The 20,573-nt window shown below is 35.6% G+C and overlaps 1 protein-coding gene across 3 annotated transcripts in view; it reads left to right on the forward strand.

The window, feature by feature from the left end:
* GMPR (guanosine monophosphate reductase) overlaps positions 1 to 20,573 on the forward strand; it is a 98,513-nt gene that overhangs the window by 17,035 nt on the left and 60,905 nt on the right. For 2 of the 3 annotated variants that reach the window (XM_069092457.1, XM_069092458.1), the window contains exon 4: positions 4,443 to 4,616. The exons of the other annotated variant lie outside the window; for it this stretch is intronic. In XM_069092457.1, coding sequence (XP_068948558.1) covers positions 4,443 to 4,616 — 174 coding nt within the window. The remainder of the gene's footprint in view (positions 1 to 4,442; positions 4,617 to 20,573) is intronic. 3 annotated transcript variants of the gene reach the window in all.

The following is a 20,573-nucleotide window of genomic DNA, read 5'->3' on the forward strand; positions in this document are numbered from 1 at the left end:
TTCATTAATTCATCCTCTGTCTGTAGAACAGTCCTAGAAACCCTGAAAACATTAGCAAAACCCTCTCCCAGGATTTCTGTAAACATACAACAAGAAAATCCTTCTTCAGGGCTTCTGAACCAACAGAAAGGTTCCCAGACCCCTGCAACAACAGCACTGTCCTTCACCAGTGGACAGTAGTCACTCTGTCTGCAGGACAGTCTCCAGACCCCTGCAACAACAGCACTGTCCTTCACCAGTGGACAGTATTCACTCTCTGTCTGCAGGACAGTCTCAGGATCTCTTAGCCAGCAGCCATGTTCCAGGACTTCTTCAACAAAAGGACTGTCTTTCACCAGTGGGCAAATCTGGCAAAACAACATCAAAACAGACAGACAAAGTACCAGCAAAACAGACAGACAAAGTACCAGCAAAACAGCCATGTCTCCTCAGTCCTTGGCAGCTCAGGGGGCAGGTCTCAAAAGTCCAGGGCAATTCAAAGTGGCCCCAGAAATCCTTCTCAGTCTCTCTCTCTGCCTCCACGTGGGTGCTGCTTCCAAAAAGTTCTTCTGCCTCTCTCCTGTCTCTCCAAATCTACGTCACCAGCTCCTCCCAGTTCAGGACTCTCTTTTCACATCAACAAGTCCATCCCACAGGTGGGATTAACAAGCTCTGGGTTTTAACACAATCAATTTGAAAACCAAGCCAATACAGGGGAATCTTTAATTGCCATTACTATCACAATCCCCCAGCCCTGTTATGTTTTAACTCTCTGTTTCATTTGAATAAGGTACAATGTATACCCTTCCAACACAATATTCCAATAATGGATCCCATCCCATCAAATCTCAGTGAAACATATTAGATCAAATTTGCCTCCTTTAAAATTTAGATAGTGAAGTGGATAGAGCACTGGGCATGGAGTCAGAACTGAGTTCAAATCTAACCATAGCTACTCACTAGTTGTGTGACCCTGGGCAAGTCCCTTAACCTCTGTCTGCCTCAGTTTCCTCAACTGTAAAATGAGAATAATAGTAACCTTCCTCTCTGGGTTGTTGTAATGATTAAATGAAATAATAGCTGCAAAGTGCCTTAGCACAGTGTCTGGCACAATATAAATGCTAGGTGTTGTTGTTACTATTATTATCATTGTTATCTCCAGTCTACTTTGCTTGTCACCCATACTTTGTGTATCTGAGGCTGTAGGCCTGACTGCCAGAATTTTTCTTGGATTTTGTCTCCTGAGAATTTGAGGGGTATATCTATTTCTATTTTCTTTCCTGCTAGTTTATTTGGTTAATAACTAGGTAGATGTATGTAGATAATTTTCTCTCCTTCCCTTCATCTCCCTTTAAACTTTTAAAACCCCTTTGATTAGATTTGTAAGATACCAGGCATATAAATTTGATTTAATTTATAATTTCCACCAGACAGGTAAATAAATGAATGGGTGACCCAGTTTTAAGGGGGAGGCAGCTAGATACAGGCCGAAGACTTGAATCCTGGCTCCTGCCAGGCTAAATCTTTTTGGGCAGTTTATTTGATCTCTGACTCTCAGTTTCATATCTATAAAATGAGATAAGTTATATTGTGTCATCTACATCAGAAGATTGTGATTAGGTTCACTTAAGGTATACTAAAAGAGTTTTTTTTAAACTTTTTAAAATTTTATTTTTAATTTATAGAATAAAACAAACATTTTCAATGTACAATAAAAAAGAAGAAACTGCATGCACATGAAACTGCAAATCTACTATGCACAACTTGCTATTCCTTTCCAACAAAATTATCATGTAAATTTCTTCTCTCCCACACCCTAGAGATGTCAATGAAATGGTAAAATGCTACATGAATAATGAATTATGATTATGATTATTATTCTAAGAAAGAAGGAATATATATTGAGTTAAAATGGAAATGGATTCACACCAGTGCTCAGATAAAGAGATCAAACAGGGAGGAGTGTGATTTCAGTGGGATGAAAGGCCTTCCCCCTACACAGAAATGTTTTTTAAAGGAGATAAAGTTCAAAATGCAGTTACCTGATAAAGGGAGAACCTCTTACTTAAGACTATATTAAGGTGTCAATGAGTAGAATTTTTTTTTTGAGTAGGTGGAGGGGAAGGAGATAGAAAAAAGTAGCCAAAGTCCCTAAGAGTTAGTAAGAGGGGAACTGGAAGAGTTAAGTTTACAAGCATTCTGGGTTAGTCGCTGTGCCAAACCCTGGCCACACAAAGATAGGCAAAAACATTGTTTAATCTCAAAGGTATTGTATTTACATGGAAGAGACAACATGTAAACAACTATATAAATGCAAGAAAAGAATAGTATAAGTGGAAAGTAATCTCAAAAGGTAGGGACTACTGGCTATGGGAAGGATGGGGGAAAAGACATCATATAGAAGATCAGATCTAAGGAGAGGTGGAGAAGGAAACCATTCCCACCAGTGAAAAGATACAGTCAAGAAGATGGAGTATTTTGTATATGGAACAACGAGGTCAGTATCACTTGATATGGATCTTAGAATTCAGTGGAAGGGGAGTAAAGTATAAGAAAACTGGAAAGGTAGGAAAGGGCCAGTTTGTAAAGGTTTTTAAAAGCCAAAGTGAGGGCTTTATGTGTGATCCCAGAGGTAATAGGAAGGCACTGGGCCTGTGGTTTAGGAAGGGTATTTTTGGTAGCTGAGTGGAGGATGAATGGGAGTGGAAAACAGACTGGAGGGAGCCCAATGAGAAGGCCACAGTTCAGGTGTGAAATGATGAGGGCCTGTACCAGGCAGTCCAGCTATCAAAAAGGGAAGTGCAGAGATAGAAATAAACTTCCTTGAGGAGACTGTAAACTCACCTGATTATGTATGTATGTGTGTGTGGGGGGCACCTAATGCAGTGCCTGTGATGAATTTGGATCCTGAAATCATAGATTTAGGGCTAGAGTCTTTTATTTCTTAAGTTCAGAATAAAATAAGTAAAATGCTGCAAAGAATAAAATGAATAAATTCTAATTGAATTTGAAGAAAAAAAAATAAGATTTAGAGCTAGAAGCTTATGTTAGAAGGAAGTGAAATGTAAGAACAGGATTTGAATTTGGGTCTTTATGACTCAGGCAGGCACTATCTACCACACTATCTAGCTTTCTACATAGAGTACAGATGAACCGAGAGACTTTGAAAGCAGACAGCTGTCCCATGGAGATCCATGCAGCTTTAATGTTGCCTACTTTATAGACTCATAGTTTCTGTAGTACTTTTTTTTGGAGGAGGGAAGGCAAGACAATTGGGGTTAAGTGACTTGCCCAAGGTCACACAGATAGTAAGTGTATTGAGTATCTGAGGCCAGATTTGAATTCAATAGGTACTTCTGACAGCACATCATCTTCATACTTAGCTTAGGGGATGGATAATGTAAATATTATTGTCCCCACTTTATAGATAAAGAAACTGAGGCTTGATGACAAGTGACTTGCCTCAAAGTTGGGATTTCAACCCAGAATTTCTGCCTTCAGACCTAAGTGCTCTTCATGGCACACAGTTGCCTCCATTTATTGAGATGATACATTATAATGGTACATAGAAAGAATGGCAGCTCTAAAGCCAGAGGAACTGGAGTCAAGTTTCACTTCTGACACTATTGGCCAAGTCACCTCAGCTCTCTGGGCCTCAGTTTCCTTATCTGTAAAACAAGGAATTGAACTAGAAGGCCTCTGAGGTCTTTCTGAACTCTATATAGCCACGATCTCTGTTAACATTTTTTGAACTACATTAGAAGGCAAGGAGATAAGGATTGCTTTGTTTTTGTCTTTATATCTCCAGCATTTAGCTGGAGATATATTTGTTTTTTAGTTGTTTCAGTCATATCTGACTCTGTGACCCCATTTGGGCTTTTCTTGACAAAGATACTGGACAAAGATTCTCCAGAACACTTTACAGATGAGGAACTATAAATAAAATTACATGACTTGCCCAAAGTCATACAGCTAGTAAGTGTCTGCAGCTGGATTTGAACACAGATTTTACTGACTCTAGGCCCAGAGCTCTAACCACTGTGAAACCCAGCTATCCCTTTAGCATATTTACTATGTGCCATTTACCTAGTGTGCAATAAGTGCTTATTAGTTGATTGATTGATCTTTGCCAGTGTATGGACTGCTTAAGGTAATGAGGGAAGAGGAGAGGAAAGAGAGACTTCCAAAATAACCAAGAACTTGTTGATTTTTGCAAAGGTCTTATGGTAAAAATCCTGGTCTAAGGATAAATGGCAAGTTAGTGGTGGAGACGGGAAGTAAACTTGGGCTTCCTGATTTTGAGGTCATTTTAATGACCTGGTTGGTTTCAGGGCTGTTATCTTAAAGCTGGTCACTCCTTATCAGTGAGGAATATGCCTCCATACATTGTTGGTGAATATGTTGCAACTGAGACGGTGTTTTCCTGAGCACTGCCATTCATGTCTGTTTTTTCATTTGTCTAGCATGTAGCCGTGAGCTCAGGCAGTGGGCAAAGTGACCTGGACAGGATGAGCAGTATCCTGGAGGCTGTGCCACAGATTAAGTATATTTGTCTGGATGTGGCCAATGGATATTCCGAGCACTTTGTGGAATTTGTGAAGCTTGTCCGAGCCAAATTCCCGGAACACACCATTATGGTAGGTATGACAGAACATGCTGTTATTGGTGGAGAAGGAAAAGAAAGGGCAGCTGGGAGGGAGCAAGGGAAAGTCTGAGCTAGACATGGGCTCTTGTGTGTATCAGTAGTTCTTATAAAAACAGAATGATTAGAAAAAACACAAATAGCTGGCTTGGAAAACCTCATGATTCTTCTCCATTCCTTACCAAAGTGAAGTCTATTAGAGTAGTCCATCATCTCTTAAAAATAGCATTGAATCTTCTCTGTTAAATATTGTCAAATATTCGGATCAAGTCATATCATCCCCTAACATCTGTCATTTTGTCTCCAAAGATATTTAACAAATTTTGTTAATGTAATGCTTTAAAAGATCTGTAATTTCATCAGAATGAGTACTCCTTTGTTGATACAAATTCCAAACTTCTTATACCTTAGTACACAACTTATAAGTTTGATGATATTTATTCTTTTTGTTGTTGTTGTTTTTTAGAGGGCAATTTGGGGTTAAGTGACTTGTCCAAGGCCATGTGACTAGTTTTTGTGTGAAGTGTCTAAGGCCGCATTTGAACTCAGGTTCTCCTGACTCCAGGGCCGGTGCTCTATTCACTGCTCCACTTAGCCGCCCCCCTATGATATTTATTCTTTATTGGCCAATCCTCTGGTGTGGAACCTCAATGAGCTTAGCTGGGTTAGTTCTTAGGGGCTAAACATCCCCATTTGTCAATGGTCTCATCATATTTGGACCCTTTCCAGGTCATAGGTTCATAGGCTCACAGATTTAGAGCTAGTAAAAGATCTTAAGGTCACTGAGTCCAAACCCCTCATTTTACTGATGAGAATGAGGAAAAGAAAGCTGAAGTGATTTGTACAGGTTCACACAACAAGTAAATGTCTACGGTGAGATTTGAACTCAAGTCCTCTTGATGCCAAGTCCAGTGCTCAATCTGCTGCCTTAACACCATCTCTCAGATGGGAGGATCTGTCAGATTGCACACTCAGATAATTATAGCTAACATTCATATAGCTTTTGAAGGTTTGCAAAATAATTTACTAATATTATATCAAATATTTAATCTTCACAATAACCCTCTAATGTGGGTGCTATTATTATCATCCCCATTTTACAGGTGAGGACACTGAGGCTGAGAGGCTAAAAAACTTATTCTACCTCTATGATAAGGCCTTTGAGAACCTAAGGTTGCCTCTCCACTAAAAATCATAATTGTTTTTTGGTCTTGACCTATGATTTCACCAGCAAAGGAAACTTCCAGTACCTCTGCTGATATGTAGTTGTACCTGGAAAGCCGTTGTCTTTAGAAAGGTGCACGGGGAAGGTGACTTGCCCAGGGTCACACAGCCAGTATGTGCCAACATCAGGACTTGAATCCAGGTCTTCTGACTCTAAGGCTTTATCTCTCCACTATGCTATATTGCCTATTGTATCATATCCTAAAGTAATATAACACAAATAACATTTTAAAATAATTTAAAAATCATTGACAGATTCATTGTGTTCCAGTTTTGACATATCTCTGTCCTAGAGATCTTCAAACTTTTTTGTCCTCATAGAACAGTATTATTCTTTGTTGTGAAGAATCTTGGCAAAAGAGGAGAGACTCAATTAGAAATGTAGGTTTTGTATAATTGGGAGAAATTAGAGAATGTGAATGGAAGTTCCATGATTCCTGGAATACTCAGTGAAAACCTGGGGAAGTGGGGGTGGGTGAAATACCCTTTGCAAGTCACTGTTCTGTCGCAGCCAGTACCAGTAATAATGATAACAACAACCATAACTAGTGTTCTATAGCACCTGCTGTATACTGGGCACTGTGCTAAGCACTCTTTAAACACCTCATTTTACCCTCACAACTACCTTGGTAAATAGTACCATTATTATCCCCATTTAATAAATGAGGAAACTGAGGGAAGTTATGTCACTTTCCCAGTCAGTCAGTCAGTGTCTGAGGCAGGATTTGAGCTCGGGTCTTCCTGAGCTCAGGCCCAGCGCTTCATCCGCTGCCCCAGCTAGCTATCTTTGAACCCATTTCTTCTTCATTTTGTTCAGTTGTTGTTTAGTTCAAACCTATAGGACAATTACATAGCTGAAGCCAGTGATTGATTGCTTAATCCAGTGTAAAGACCATCAAGTGATTTTGTCCCCATGTTCTGGGAAGGAGGAAGTAGTTTGGGGTGTCGATCAGAAAGAGAAGGTAAACAAACTAGCAGTCCATTTTCCATGCTTTTCTGAGAAGAGAGGGAGAAAGACAGGGAGAGAGAAAATAGGAAGAAATTAAGGATTTAGTTAGAAGTAACTATTGTCCAAGAGCAGACTTTGGGGTCATTTATGTCTTTACCCCTACCCCTTTCATTTTTAAAAACGAATTTGATCAGTGCTTTGTGTGACTGTAGTCATTTCACCTCAGGTAGTGTTCTGCCCCTCCCCCCTGCATGCCACTCCTCCTTTGTAACTAAGGATAACATTTAGGCAAAAACAAGGGCGTAGCAACCAGACCTGGCCTGACCAGCACATGCCACATGGCACATTTTGGCTTATCTTTAAACTTATTTATGTTTCTTTCTGCTCAGTTAATATAGCTAGTAATGGTGTAACTTTATCAAAATATTTTATTGAACTTCATAAACCTCATTTACTGCCTACACCAACCCTGTGAGGTAGAGTCTATCAGAATCAGGGCTTCCTAAACATTTTTTGTGGCAGTCCTGTGGGTCTCTTCTCAGAATAATGTTTGTTACCTACATTCATGATTGATGAAAATGCTAAATTTCACTTGGAAATTAGTGAAAATAAAGATGTATTTTTCCCCATCCAAGTTCATAGACCCCCTAAAATTTGTCCATGGACCCCTATAGTTGCGTGAACCTCCGATTGAAAACTCTTGCCTAGATAATAAATAATAAACAGGGCTTTGTTTTATTTCTCTTTATATCACTTTTGATAGTACAGTGAATTGCATACAATAGGCACTTAATAAATGTTTGTTGAATGCATGATTAGAGTAATTATTCCCTCTGTTTTCTATTCTTTTTTTTTAAAGCAATCGTGGTTGAGTAACTTGCCCAAGGTTACAGGGCCAGTTATTTCTGGGTGTGGTGCTGAGTATCTGAGGCTGGATTTGATCCAGGTCATCCCGACACTGGAGCCGGTGCTCTTACTTGCTGTGCCACCTGGCCGCCCCTCCCTCTGTTTTCTAGATAGGAGTTACTTACATAGCTCCTTAAGTCTGAGATGTTCCAAGCAATTTTTTGGGACATAGATCTGAAATTTTATTTCATACATTTTAGATAAGTATGTCTTATAACATTGTTGAATAACTATGTTTGCATTTGCTTAATTTATATGATTATATTTTGAAGTTAGATATTTGGAGAATTATTAGATTTAGGTTATTTCAGGATTAAATTCTCATTTGAACACCAGCATCACTTTACATATTTTTTCAGTTAATTTCTTTATATATGTTGCCTCAGTGTCAAAGACCATTGGTATAGACTCCTCATTGATGGAGATGTATGTTTGAGGGGTAGGGGTGGGGGTAGAGTTGGCAAGAGTGGTAGAGAGTCCCATGCCATTAATGGGCTTTGCGTTATACAAACACACATAAACACATATACATACATATATATGCCTGTACACCATAAATATATATACATACATACATATGTGTGTGTGTGTGTGTGTATATATATATATATATATATATATATATATATATATGTTTTCTGGGAACATTATTTATTTTTAGTTGCCTTTACTTGAGCTTCCTTATAGTGATTTTTCACTTATATTGTTGTAATCAGATGTATTGCTCTTTAGGTTCTGCTTCTTTCACTTTGCATTGGTTGATACAAATCTTCCCAGCTTTTTCTGAATTCTTTATATTAATCATTTCTTATTGCATAACAATATTCCATTGCACTTATATGCCACATTTTATTCAGCAAGTCCTCAATGAACAGATTTCTACTTTGTTTCCAGTGCAAAAAGTATTTACAAATATGTTATGATTTAGTTTCTGTCTTTGGCTTCCATAGGGTATGAAGTAGTGAGATGCTTGGGTAAAGGAGCATAAGAAATTTAGCCAATTTTCTTGCATAATTTCAAATTGATTTCCCAAATGTTTGGACTAATTTGTAACCCCATATAAAGAGCATTAGTGTTAGTCTTCTTACAGCCCATTGAATATTGATTGTGCCTGACTTTGTCATCTTTGTCAATGTTCAGCAAATATGATGAATGCAGAATTGTTTTGATTCACATTCCTCATATGATCAGTGTTTTGAACATGTTTTCATGTGGCCATTTTTAGTTTGCAATTATTTTGAAATCCTTTTATCATTTCCTTTGACTAGGGAAATTTTCTATGGGAAATCATGTGTGTGTGTGTAATTTTTTCCCAAATATTGAATATCAGACTTTTATCATTAATAGGATGAGAATAGGGATTGGATCTATGATTTCACTGATATAGGAAGTTCTTAGTGAGGAATTTCTCCTATCAATGCAGGTAGAGACCTTCTCTGCAACTTAGAGTCTTTGAGATTTGCTTAGAGCTCTGAAAGGTTGGTTACCTTTCCTGGTCACACAGTGAGAATGTGTCAGAAGGGGGACTTGAACCTATGTCTTTTTGGTTTTGAGGTCAGCTTTCTATCCATTATGATATAATATCTTATCAATGGTATTAAAGGAAAATATTTTTTCCCACCCAACAGGTTGTCTTGTAATTCTTTATTTTGTTGATGCAAAAGCTCTTTTATTTTATGTAATTAAAATTGAACTTTTTTGTCTTTTATGATCACATCTACCTTTTGTTTGATTAAGAATTTTCCCCTAACTAGTGTTTGATAAACCTGAAAAAAACCCAAATTATTTGGTAAAGAACTCCCTATTTTATAAGAACTACAGGGAAAAACTAGAAATTTGTACCTCAGAAATTGTTTTAGCCAACATCTTATATCATATGCCACAATAAATTCAAAATTGACATATGACCTGAATATTAAAGTTCACACTATGAAAAAAAAATTAGAAGAAAACCAAGTCAGGCAACTTTCTTAAACATTTAATCAATCAACACATATGGTTACTATAAGCAATGGGGATAAAAATAAAGATAAAAATATTTAAATAGTCTACCATCATACCCAGAAAATTGTCAAAGATGAGAAAAGATGGAAATAATCAATTTTGGAAAGTTTGTGAAATGAGACATACTAAAGCATTGTTGGTAGAACTATGAAACAGTCCAGTTATTTTAGAAAACAATTTTTAATTATGCTAAAATATGTTTCAATTCTAATTATAACTTCCAAATCCAAATTCTCTCCTTCCCTCCTCACCGACTCATTGAGAAAGCAAGGAATATATTACACATTATACATATGAAATCATGCAAAGCATTTCCATATTAGCTTTATTGGGGGGGGGGAAGCAAGAAAAATAAAGTGAAAGAACATACTTCAGTCTGCCCTCAGAGTTCATCCATTCTCTCTCTGGAGGTGGATAGCATTTTTCATCATTCGTTCTTTGGAATTGTTGTGGATCATTGTATTGATCAGAGTGGCTAAGTCTTTCACAGTTGATTATCATTAGAATATTGCTATTACTGTGTTCAGTGTTCTCCTGCTTCTGGTCACTTCATTTTATTTCAGCTCATATAAGTCTCCCCAGGATTTTCTGAAACTATCCCCTTTTTAAATTCTTATGCCACTATTGTATTCTATCACAATCATATATCACAATTTGCTCAATAATTCTCCAAGAGATGAGTATCTCCTCAATTTACATTTTCTTTTTGCCACTACAAAAAGAGCTGCTATAAATATTTTTGTACATATGAGTCATTTTCCTTTTTCTTTAATCTGGGTTATAGACCTAGTAGAGGCATTGCTGGTCAAAGGTTATGCTTAGTTTGGTGGCCCCTTTGGGAATGGTTCCAAAATGTTCTCCAGAATAGTTGGACCAGGTCATATTTCCAACAATGTACAAGTGTGACTATTTTTCCATATTCCCTCCAGAATTTTAATTTTCCTTTTCTTTCATGTTAGCCAATCTGATGGATGTGAGGTAGTTCTACATTTCATATATGTGTATATATGTAGGTATGTAAAACCATAGTATATGTACTTCTATTTAATCAGTTCTTTCTCTGGATGTGGATAGCATCTTCCTTCTTAGATCTTTTGTAGTTTATTTGAGTTTGTAGAATACTCAAAATGACTTAGTCATCCAAAGTTGTTCTTAGAACAGTATTGTTATCATGTACAATATTCTCTTGGTTCTTTCTGTTCATTTCACTCTTCGTTTATCTCTTGCTAGTCTTTCCATGTTTTTCTAAAACCAATCATCTCACCATTTCTTACAGCACAGTAGTATTCCATCACCATCATATACCACAGCTTTTTTAGCCATTCCCCAATTGATAGGCATCACTGCAATGTCCAGTTCTTTGACAAGATAGAAGAGAGCTGCCATAAATATTTTAGGGCATATAAGTTCTTTTCCTTTTCCCCTAATTCCCTTGGGAAACAGACTTAATAATGGTATGCTGGGTCAATGGGTTGTAGCACCAATGCAATATTCCCAGCACTGAGAGCAACTATGAATATGCCAGCATAGTTCTGAATCTCGAAATATAATGGACTCTTCATATAGAAGACAGAAGCAAAACACTTATTATGACACCAGAAAGTCAAGTCCCAACACCAGGGAACTGAATCTATCATAGCAACAAAGAAGTTAATACAGCATAACACAGCAGGGAGTCACACCATACCTAGGATGCTTGCCTTCATCCTCTCCTTCCTCTAGCTCTAACTGCTCTGCTCTGCTTCCTCTGGGCTTGGCTCCGCCTGTTCAGAAAACTCCTCCCACCATAGGTTCCATGTGACTACATTCAGCCTATTAGGGGGCAGGGAAGATCTTCAAATTCCCATTACCATTACACAGGTATAAGCAGTTTAATAACTCTTTGGGCATAATTCCAGTTTGCTCCCCAATATGGGTGGATTATTTTACAGTTCCACTAACAGTGAATTAATGTCCCTATTTTCCCACATCCCCTCTGATATTTGTTATTTTCCCCTTCTATCATTTTAACCATTCTGATAGGTATAAGATGATTTCTCAAAGTTGTTTTAATTTTCATTTCTTTAATCAATAGTGATTTAAAGCATTTTAGGTAACTATATATAGTTTCTATTTCTTTTTCTGAAAACAACATGTTCATATCCTTTGACCATTTATCAATTGAACAGTGGCTCATATTCTTATAAATCTGACAAAATTCTTTACATACATATGAGTATTACATACATATGAGTCTTCACATATGAGACCTTTATCTGAGAAACTGTCTATAAAATTTTTCTCCCAGTTTTCTGTTTTGTTTCTAATCTTGACTACATTGGTTTTATTTGTATAAAATTCTTATTAACTTACTGCAATCAAAATTATCCATTTTACACCTCACAATGCTCTCTATTTCGTTATTCAATTGTTCTCTTATTCATAAGTTTAATAGGAAATATGTTCCATGTTCTTCTGATTTTCTTATATCTCCCTATATATCTAAGTCATGTATCCATTTTGACTTATGCTGGTAAATGGTATAAGATATTGGTCTATGCCTAGTTTCTGCCAGGCTGCTTTCCAGATTTTCCAACAATTTTATCAAATCATGAATTCTTTTTTATTTATTTATTTATTTAAAGCAATTAGGGTTAATTAACTTGCTCAAGGTTATACAGCCAGTTATTTCTGGGTGTGGTGCTAAGTATCTGAGCCCAGATTTGATCCCCAGGTCATCCCGACACTGGAGCCGGTGTTCTTACTCACTGAGCCACCTGGCCATCCCTCAAATCATGAATTCTTATCCCAAAAGCTTGAATTCTTACATTTGTCAAACAAAAGGCTACTACAATTATTTTGTATTGTATATTATATGTTTACTTTGTTCCACTAATCTGCTTTTCTATTTCTTAGCCAGTGCAGATATTGATAGTTACTGCCTTATAATATAGTTTAAGATGTGGTACTGCTAAACCTCCTTCCTTTATATTTTTTAATTAATTCCTTTGATATTTTTGAACTTTTGTTCTTCCAATGAATTTTATTATTTTTTCTAGTTCAGTAAAATATTATTTTTGGTCATTTGATTAGGATGACATTTCTAAATAGATTAGTTTAGGCAAATTGTCATTTTTATTATATTGGCTCTGCTTACTCATAAATAATTAATATTTCTCCAATAATTTAAATGTGACTTTATTTGTATGCAAAGTGTTTTATAATTTTGTTTATATAGTTCCTGGGTTTGTTTTAGTAAGTTTTCTCCCAGGCGTTTTATACTGTCTATGGTTATTTTAAATGGAGTACCTCTTACAATCTTTTCTTGGTGGGCTTTGTTGGTGATATATAGAAATGCTGATGACTTATATGGGTTTATTTTATATCATGAAATTGCTAAAATTATTAATTGTTTCTACTAACTTTAGTTGAATCTTTAGGATTTTCCAAGTATATTATCGTACTATTTGCAAAAAGAGATAGTTTAATTACCTTATTGCCCCTCCTGGTTCCTTCAGCTTCTTTTCTCTTCTTATTGCTATTGCTAGCATTTCTAATACAATATTGAATGATATGGGTGAAAACAGGCATCCTTGTTTTACTTCTGATCTTATTCTGGAGGCTTCTAACACCTCCATTACAAATAATGTTTGCTGGTGATTTTAGATAGCCATTTCTTATTATTTTAAGGAAAAATTCCTTTATACCTCTGCTTTCAAGTGTTTTTTTTTTAACTAGGGATGAGTATTTTATCAAAAGGTTTTTATGTACCTACTGATATAGTCACCTGATTTTTGTTATTTTTTTATTGATATAATCAATTATGTTAATAGTTTTTATGATAAACCATCCCTGCATTCCTAATATAAATTCCACTTGGTAACAATGTATAATGTTTATAATATGTTGTTGTAGTCTAGCTAATATTTTATTTAGAATTTTTGTTATATAGTGAATTCTTTCCCCAAGTCTTTGGATCTTTGGGTATGCTAAAAGTTGACCAAAGTATTCATGCTCTTTAATTCAAAGATCCCATTGCTAGGCATATGCCCCCAAAGAATTCAAAGACAGGGTAAAAGGTCCCGTTTACACCAAAATATTTGTAGTAGCACTCTTTTATGGTAGAAAAGAATTGAAAAGAAAAGTAAATGGCTATTAAGTGGGGGGTGGTTAAACAAACTGAGGTACATAAACATTATGGAGTATGTCAACAGGATTTTACTGAGCCAGTCTCCAACCTGGGAATACTTGGAGCTGCACAAAGCAGCCTAGAGATCAGAGTGCCAATGATCAACTAATTAATCAATTTCAGAGTGAGGAATGCTCTCTAAGCTGGAATAAAAAATAGCTTATACACATAAATCACAAGTGGGGAAGGAAGGTGGATTACAAGCCATCATTTTCAGGGCCTAAGTGACAGGTCCACAAGTCCACAATACAACGTTTTCTGGAACAGTCTTGTTCAGGTCTTTGGGGGTTGTTACTTCGTGGATCAGTTCTGTGACGGGAACAGATTCTACAATCTTTGATTCACTCCACTTAAGGTACACAGACACAAGAATGCAGGGATTGTGAGAGCATTGTCAAGGGTTTGATTGATCATTTCAAGCAGCATTGTAAGTCTCTGACTCCCAAAGCAGAGTCTCCTGAGAAATATAAATTATTAGTATATTCATTACATATATCATATCAATTATTATGAAAAATGATCAATATGATGAATTCAGCAAAGAATGGAGAGAATTACATGAATTGATGCAAAGTAAAGTGAGTAGAACCAGGAAAAAATATATACAAGTCTTATAGCAGTATCAATTAAAATAAAATAAAAGTAAAAGCTGTTTAATTTTTAATGACCAAGTATGGTCTGAAAAAAAGGATGAGACTTCTCTTATCTCCTTTGCAAAGATGAAGGATCACAGATATGGAATATTGTATGTACTATCAAATTCTGTTGATATTTTGCTTTTGCTGGACTTTTTTTCTCCTTTTTTCTTGTTCTTTGCTATACTATATGACTCTCTGGTATTTTAGCTAACACATAGTAATCACTCAATAAATAGTTTTTGCCTTGGGTAGGGGAGGAGAAGAAATATATTTTGAAATAAAGATGAGTAGAAACAAAGATATCCATAATAACAAAAAATAAAGAATTTTTCTCTAGTCATTCTCTATTTTTTTAAATGACCTTTTGATTTGAGGTTGTGTATCTGTTTGCAGTGTTATTGTCAAAATTAAGGTAAACTGAGGCACAAAGCTCCAAGCATGATCAATTTTTTAGCAAATCACAAATGCACCAATTACTTCCTCAGAAAAGCTAAAACCAGGGTATGAGACAATCTAGCCTTTTTGTAGTTTTGGTGGTTTTTTTTCCCCTTCTGGGAAATATAGGACAAAGAACAAGACTTCATAGGTAGAACTTCATAGGCAGAAAATTAAGTTATGTTTCATTACGAAGTCTAAGGAAAACAATGATTGTTAACTTTGAAGATATGGGGACACCATGATTGTCTGGAAATTAGGAATGTGGGGCTACAAACAACCCCTCCTTGTCATTAAGGAATACTGATTGATTTATGGAGACCATCTGCATCCTGCAGGCTTTTTAATGGGACAGAGATAACAGATTTCCTGGTGTCCACCTACACCTTGCAAGGCTTGTTAGTGAGATAATAGATCTCCCTTAATTGCACCTGGCTGTGTAAGGTTCATCAGTAAGATAACAGGTCTCTCTTGTTTGTACACGGGCATGCAAGGCTCACTAGTAAGATAATAGTCTCCCTTAATTGTGGATGGGCAGTTATATAGGTATATAATAGATTTCTTTGAATTAAGATAGACAACTTAGCTCAGAGAAGAAGGCCAAACTTCTGAGCCTATGAACTTTTCAACTCAGAGACAAAATAAAGGACTTATGGAATAAATCAACTACAAATAGAATTAATTACAAAAAATAGAATCAATTAAGAAATGAAATAAATTTGATTTTCTTAGCAGCTTATTATGGTATGTGGTATAAGCTGCTGATCTAAAACTAATCTCTGCCAAACTGCTTTCAAGTTTTTCGAGCATTTTTAGTTTTTTTGCCACATAAGGAATATTCTCACCAGTAATTTATTTTTCTTGGGTTTATCAGATGTTGGGCTACTCTTTTTGTTTGTTTCTACTTCATGTTTATCTAGTCTGTTCCTACTGGTCTACTTTTTTTTATTTACCAATATCAAGGAGGTTTGATCATTGTTACTTTCTAGTATAATTTGAAGTCTGGTAATGCTATCTTTTCTAAATTTCTACTTCTTTTTATTGTTGCCCTAGATTTTTTAGAGTTTTTGTCTAGTTCCATAAAGTGTCCCTTTGTAATTTGATTGATTTTACATTAAATGTATAAATTAATTTAAATGTAACACTTTTATTATATTGGCATATCCCAGTCTTGAGTGTTTGAATGTCTCTCTCCTTAATTATCTTCTTTTATGTTTTGTAGTAGTATTTTACATAGATTTTGAATGTGTCCTGTAGGCTACTTCTCAGATATTCCAAGCACTTTTTCCTCCTTGATTATTTTTATTTTTAAAATTTAATTGATATTTGTTTTTATATCACCTTTATTTCTGAATATACCCTCTCCTCTACCAATAAAGCCCTACCTTTTGACAAAGAACAAAAAAAAAAGCAAGAAAGAATTAAATAGTTCAGCAAAACCAACCAATGCATCAACCAAGACTAATAATATAAAATGCTCCACAGTCTTGGTCCCTCACCTCTACAAAGAAGAAATGAATTGCACTCTCTTTTTTTTTAAAGCAATTGGGGTTAAGTAAATTGCTCAAGGTTACACAGCCAGTTATTTCTGGGTGTGGTGCTAAGTATCTGAGCCCAGATTCGATCCCAGGTCATCCCAACTCTGGGGCCGGTGCTCTTACTCACTGTGCCACCTGGCTGCCCCTGAATTGCACTCTCTTATCCCTTTTTTGGGGGCTGAACTGGGTCAATATATTTGCACAATGATCAGGTTTTATTTTCTCACTTCCAATGTTGTGTATATTGATTATAATTTTGTATGTTGTTTTCCTGGTTCTAATTACCACACTTTTCATCAGTTTATGTAAATCTTCATATGCTTCTCTGAATTGTTGGGAAGTCCAGCATGCATCAACAGGAATATGTAATGTAATGACTTGTTTATAATAGGATACTATACAGCTACATGATGCAATATTACATCATCAAAATTTCAATGTAGGAAAAAGTCCACAAATTTGCAATTAATTATTAAATTCAAAGATGCATCATTTAAAAAACTATATATTTTAAATGACGCAAATTTCATTTGAAAACCCATTAAAGACCTAAAGCAAGTAGATTTCCATGAGGGCACTAATTTTTTTTTCAAAAGGGGGTAGTAGGCCAAATAAATTTGGGAACCTCTGATATAGATTGATATAGATCTACAGTCATGCAAAACATATCCACATTAGGCATGTTACAAAAGAAAACATAGACCAAAAACAATTTTTAAAACAAGAAAAATAATGAAAGTTAAAAAAGTATGCTTCAATCTGCATTCAGACTCCATCAGTTCTTTTTCTGGAGATGGATAGGATTTTTCATTATATGTCCTTGGGAACTGTCTTGGATCATTGTATTGCTGAGAATAACTAAGTCATTTGCAGTTGATCATCATGCAATATTACTGTTTTACTGTGTACAATGTTCCTCTGGCTCTGTTCATTCACTTTATTTCAGTTCATGTTAAGTCTTCCCTGATTTTTCCAAAAGGATTCTGTTCATCATTTCTTATAGCACAATAGTATTCCATCACAATCATATACTATAACTTGTCTAGCCATTCCCCAGTTGATAGACATCCTCTGAATTTCCAATTCTTTGTCACCACAAAGAAGAGGTGATATATTTTTGGATATTCAGGTTCTTTTCCTTTTTCTTTGATCTCTTTGAGATACAGACCTAGTAGTGGTATTGCTGGGTCAAAGAATATGCATGGTTTTATAGCCCTATGGGCATAGTTCCATATTGTTCTCCAGAGTGAATGGATTAATTCACAACTCCAACTATGCATTAGTTTCCCTATTTTTCCACATCCCCTCCAACATTTATCATCTTACTTTTTTGTCATATTAGGCAATCTGATAAGGGTGAGATGGTGCCTCAGAGTTGTTTTGATTTGCGTTTCTCTATTAAAAATTTAGAACATTTAATTTTTTTTTAATTTATGGAATAAAACAAGTATTTCCATAATGTAGTACAATAAAATGATGATTGCAAATGAAACCACAAATTCACTTTGTATAAACTTGTTATTCCTTCTAAATAGAACTGTTATCATGTAAATTTTATTTTCCTCCCTTTTTATTTGCTCCCCCATCACCTCAGAGATGACTACAATTAGATATTAATAGGTATATATATATATATTTGTGTGTGTATGTATATATACACATACATATACATGTATATATAAATTTATTTTATACATACTTCTATTTATCAGTTCTTTCTCTGAATGCAGATAGCATCTTTCTTCATATGTCCTTTATAGTTAATTTGGGTATTTATAATAGTCAAAATGACTTAGTTGCTCAATAGAACAATATTGCATATGATGTTCTCTTGGTTCTACTCATTTCACTCTTCTCTATTTCACACAAGTCTTTCCATATTTTTCATGATGTTTTTTCCATGTTTTCTATGTGTTTCAAGATATCAAACTCATAATTTCTTAAAGCCTAGTAGTATTCTATCACAATCATATACCACAGCTTGTTCAACCATTCCTTAATTGATGGGAATCCCTTCAATTTCCAATTCTTTGCCACCACAAAGAGAGCTGCTATAAACATTTTAGGACATACAGATTCTTTTCCTTTTTCCTTAATCATCTTTGGAAATAGACCTAGTAATGGTATTGCTAGATCAAAAGATATAGGCAGTTTAATAACTCTTTGGGCATAATTCCAGATTGCTCTCCAAAATGGTTGGATCAGTTCACAGTTCCACCAAGAGTGAATTAGTGTCCCATTTTTTCCACATTCCTCCAAACATTTCTTACTTTCATCTTCAATCATTTTAGCCAGTCTGATAGGTGTAAAATGATATCTCAAAGTTGTTTTTATTTTTCTTTTCTCTAATCAATAATAATTTAGAGCATATTAAATAAGTATAGATAACTTTGATTTCTTTTTCTGAAAACTGCCTGCTCATGTCTTTTGATGATTTATCAACTGGGGAATGACTTACATTCTTATAAGTTTGACTCAATTCTATGTATTTTGATAAATGATGCATTTATCAGAGAAACTTGCTATAAATTCCCCCTTCCCCCAGTTTCCTGCTTTCCTTCTAATCTTTGCTACATTTGGTTTTGTTTGTACAAACCCTTTTTTAAAAATTAATTTTATTTTATTTTTCTTTTTTTGGAGGAAGGAAGGTAGGGCAATTGGGGTTAAGTGACTTGCCCAAGGTCACACAGCTAGTTTTGTGTTTACTGTGTGAGGCCAGGTTTGAACTCAGGTCTTCCTGACTCCAGGGCCAGTGTTCCATTCACTGCGCTACCTAACTGCCCCTGTACAAACCCTTTTAATGTGCTATAATTAAAAATTATCCATTTTATGTCCCATAATTCTCTTTGTCTCTGAATTCGTCATGAATTCTTCCCTTATCAATAGATCTTAATGGTAAAATATTCCATGCTGACCTAATTTACTTATGATATAATCTTCTATGTCTACATCCATTTTGACCTCATCTCAATATACACTGTAAGATGTTGGTCTATACCTTGTTTCAACCAAACTACTTTCCAGTTTTTCCAGCAATTTTGGTCAAATAGTGATTTCTTGTCCCCAAATCTTGGATATTTTATTTATCTTCCTGAGTTCAAATCTGGCCTCAGACACTTACTAGCTGTGTAACCCTGAGCAAGTCACTTAACACTGTTTGCCTCAGTGTCCTAGTCTGTAAAATGAGCTGGAGAAGGAAATGGCAAACAACTGTAGTGTCTTTGCCAAGAAAACCCCAAATGGGGTCACAAAGAGTTGGAAATGACTGAAAATGACTGAATAACCACAACAAAATAGTTTGAAATCTGATACTGCTAAGTCACCTTCCTTCACATTGTTTTATTGATTCCCTTGGCATTCTTGACCTTTTGTTTTTCCAGAAGAATTTTGTTATTATTTTTTTCTAGTTCTAAATTTTTTTTTGGTAATTTGATTGATATGGGCCTAGTATGCCCTTAATAAACCTTGTTGACTATTTCTTTTCACTCGCTCTCTGACTATTTAAAGGAGCATGGGAAAGCTGTTTTCCTGAGAGTGTGAAGGTCACCCTAGCCAGAAGAAAATCTTTGTCATTGAATCAATAAATGCTTACGAGCTCCTATCCATTCTCTGCAGGACACATAGTAGGAGCTCATTTGGCATTTGTTGAATTACTAGATGGAACAGGAAGCATGTTTACCTCTTCTATGCCTAGGATAGTGCATTCATTGCTTATATCCTCCTAAGGCTAGAGGAGGAAAATGGTCTCAGTGATTGCTCTTTAACTCCCTTCATTTATAGGGAAAGAAGAAACCATAGAAGATTTGGCTGTCTGTCCTGTGCTTCCTTCATATTCCTCTGAGTAACCAAGGACCTTTCTGGCCAGACCATTTGGTATCCAATTTGACCCTCATTAAGCTGGAAGTATCCCCTTTTTTCTTGCCTGAGAACTTAGAAAAAGGAGAAAAATGTTATTTTGAAATGGCAGAATGGCAAATAGCATTAGAACTTTTTTTGTAACTGGTTAGACACTGGAAAATAAATGGGTTTAGTCATTTTCATTTTCTGGGACAAGCCATTAAAACAATTTCCATCAAGTTTCTGTACCCCC

This window comes from Petaurus breviceps, unplaced genomic scaffold (assembly GCF_028583685.1).
Source record: "Petaurus breviceps papuanus isolate PSGF00001 unplaced genomic scaffold, PetGlider_PUasm1.0 190, whole genome shotgun sequence".
Classification (NCBI taxonomy): domain Eukaryota; kingdom Metazoa; phylum Chordata; class Mammalia; order Diprotodontia; family Petauridae; genus Petaurus; species Petaurus breviceps.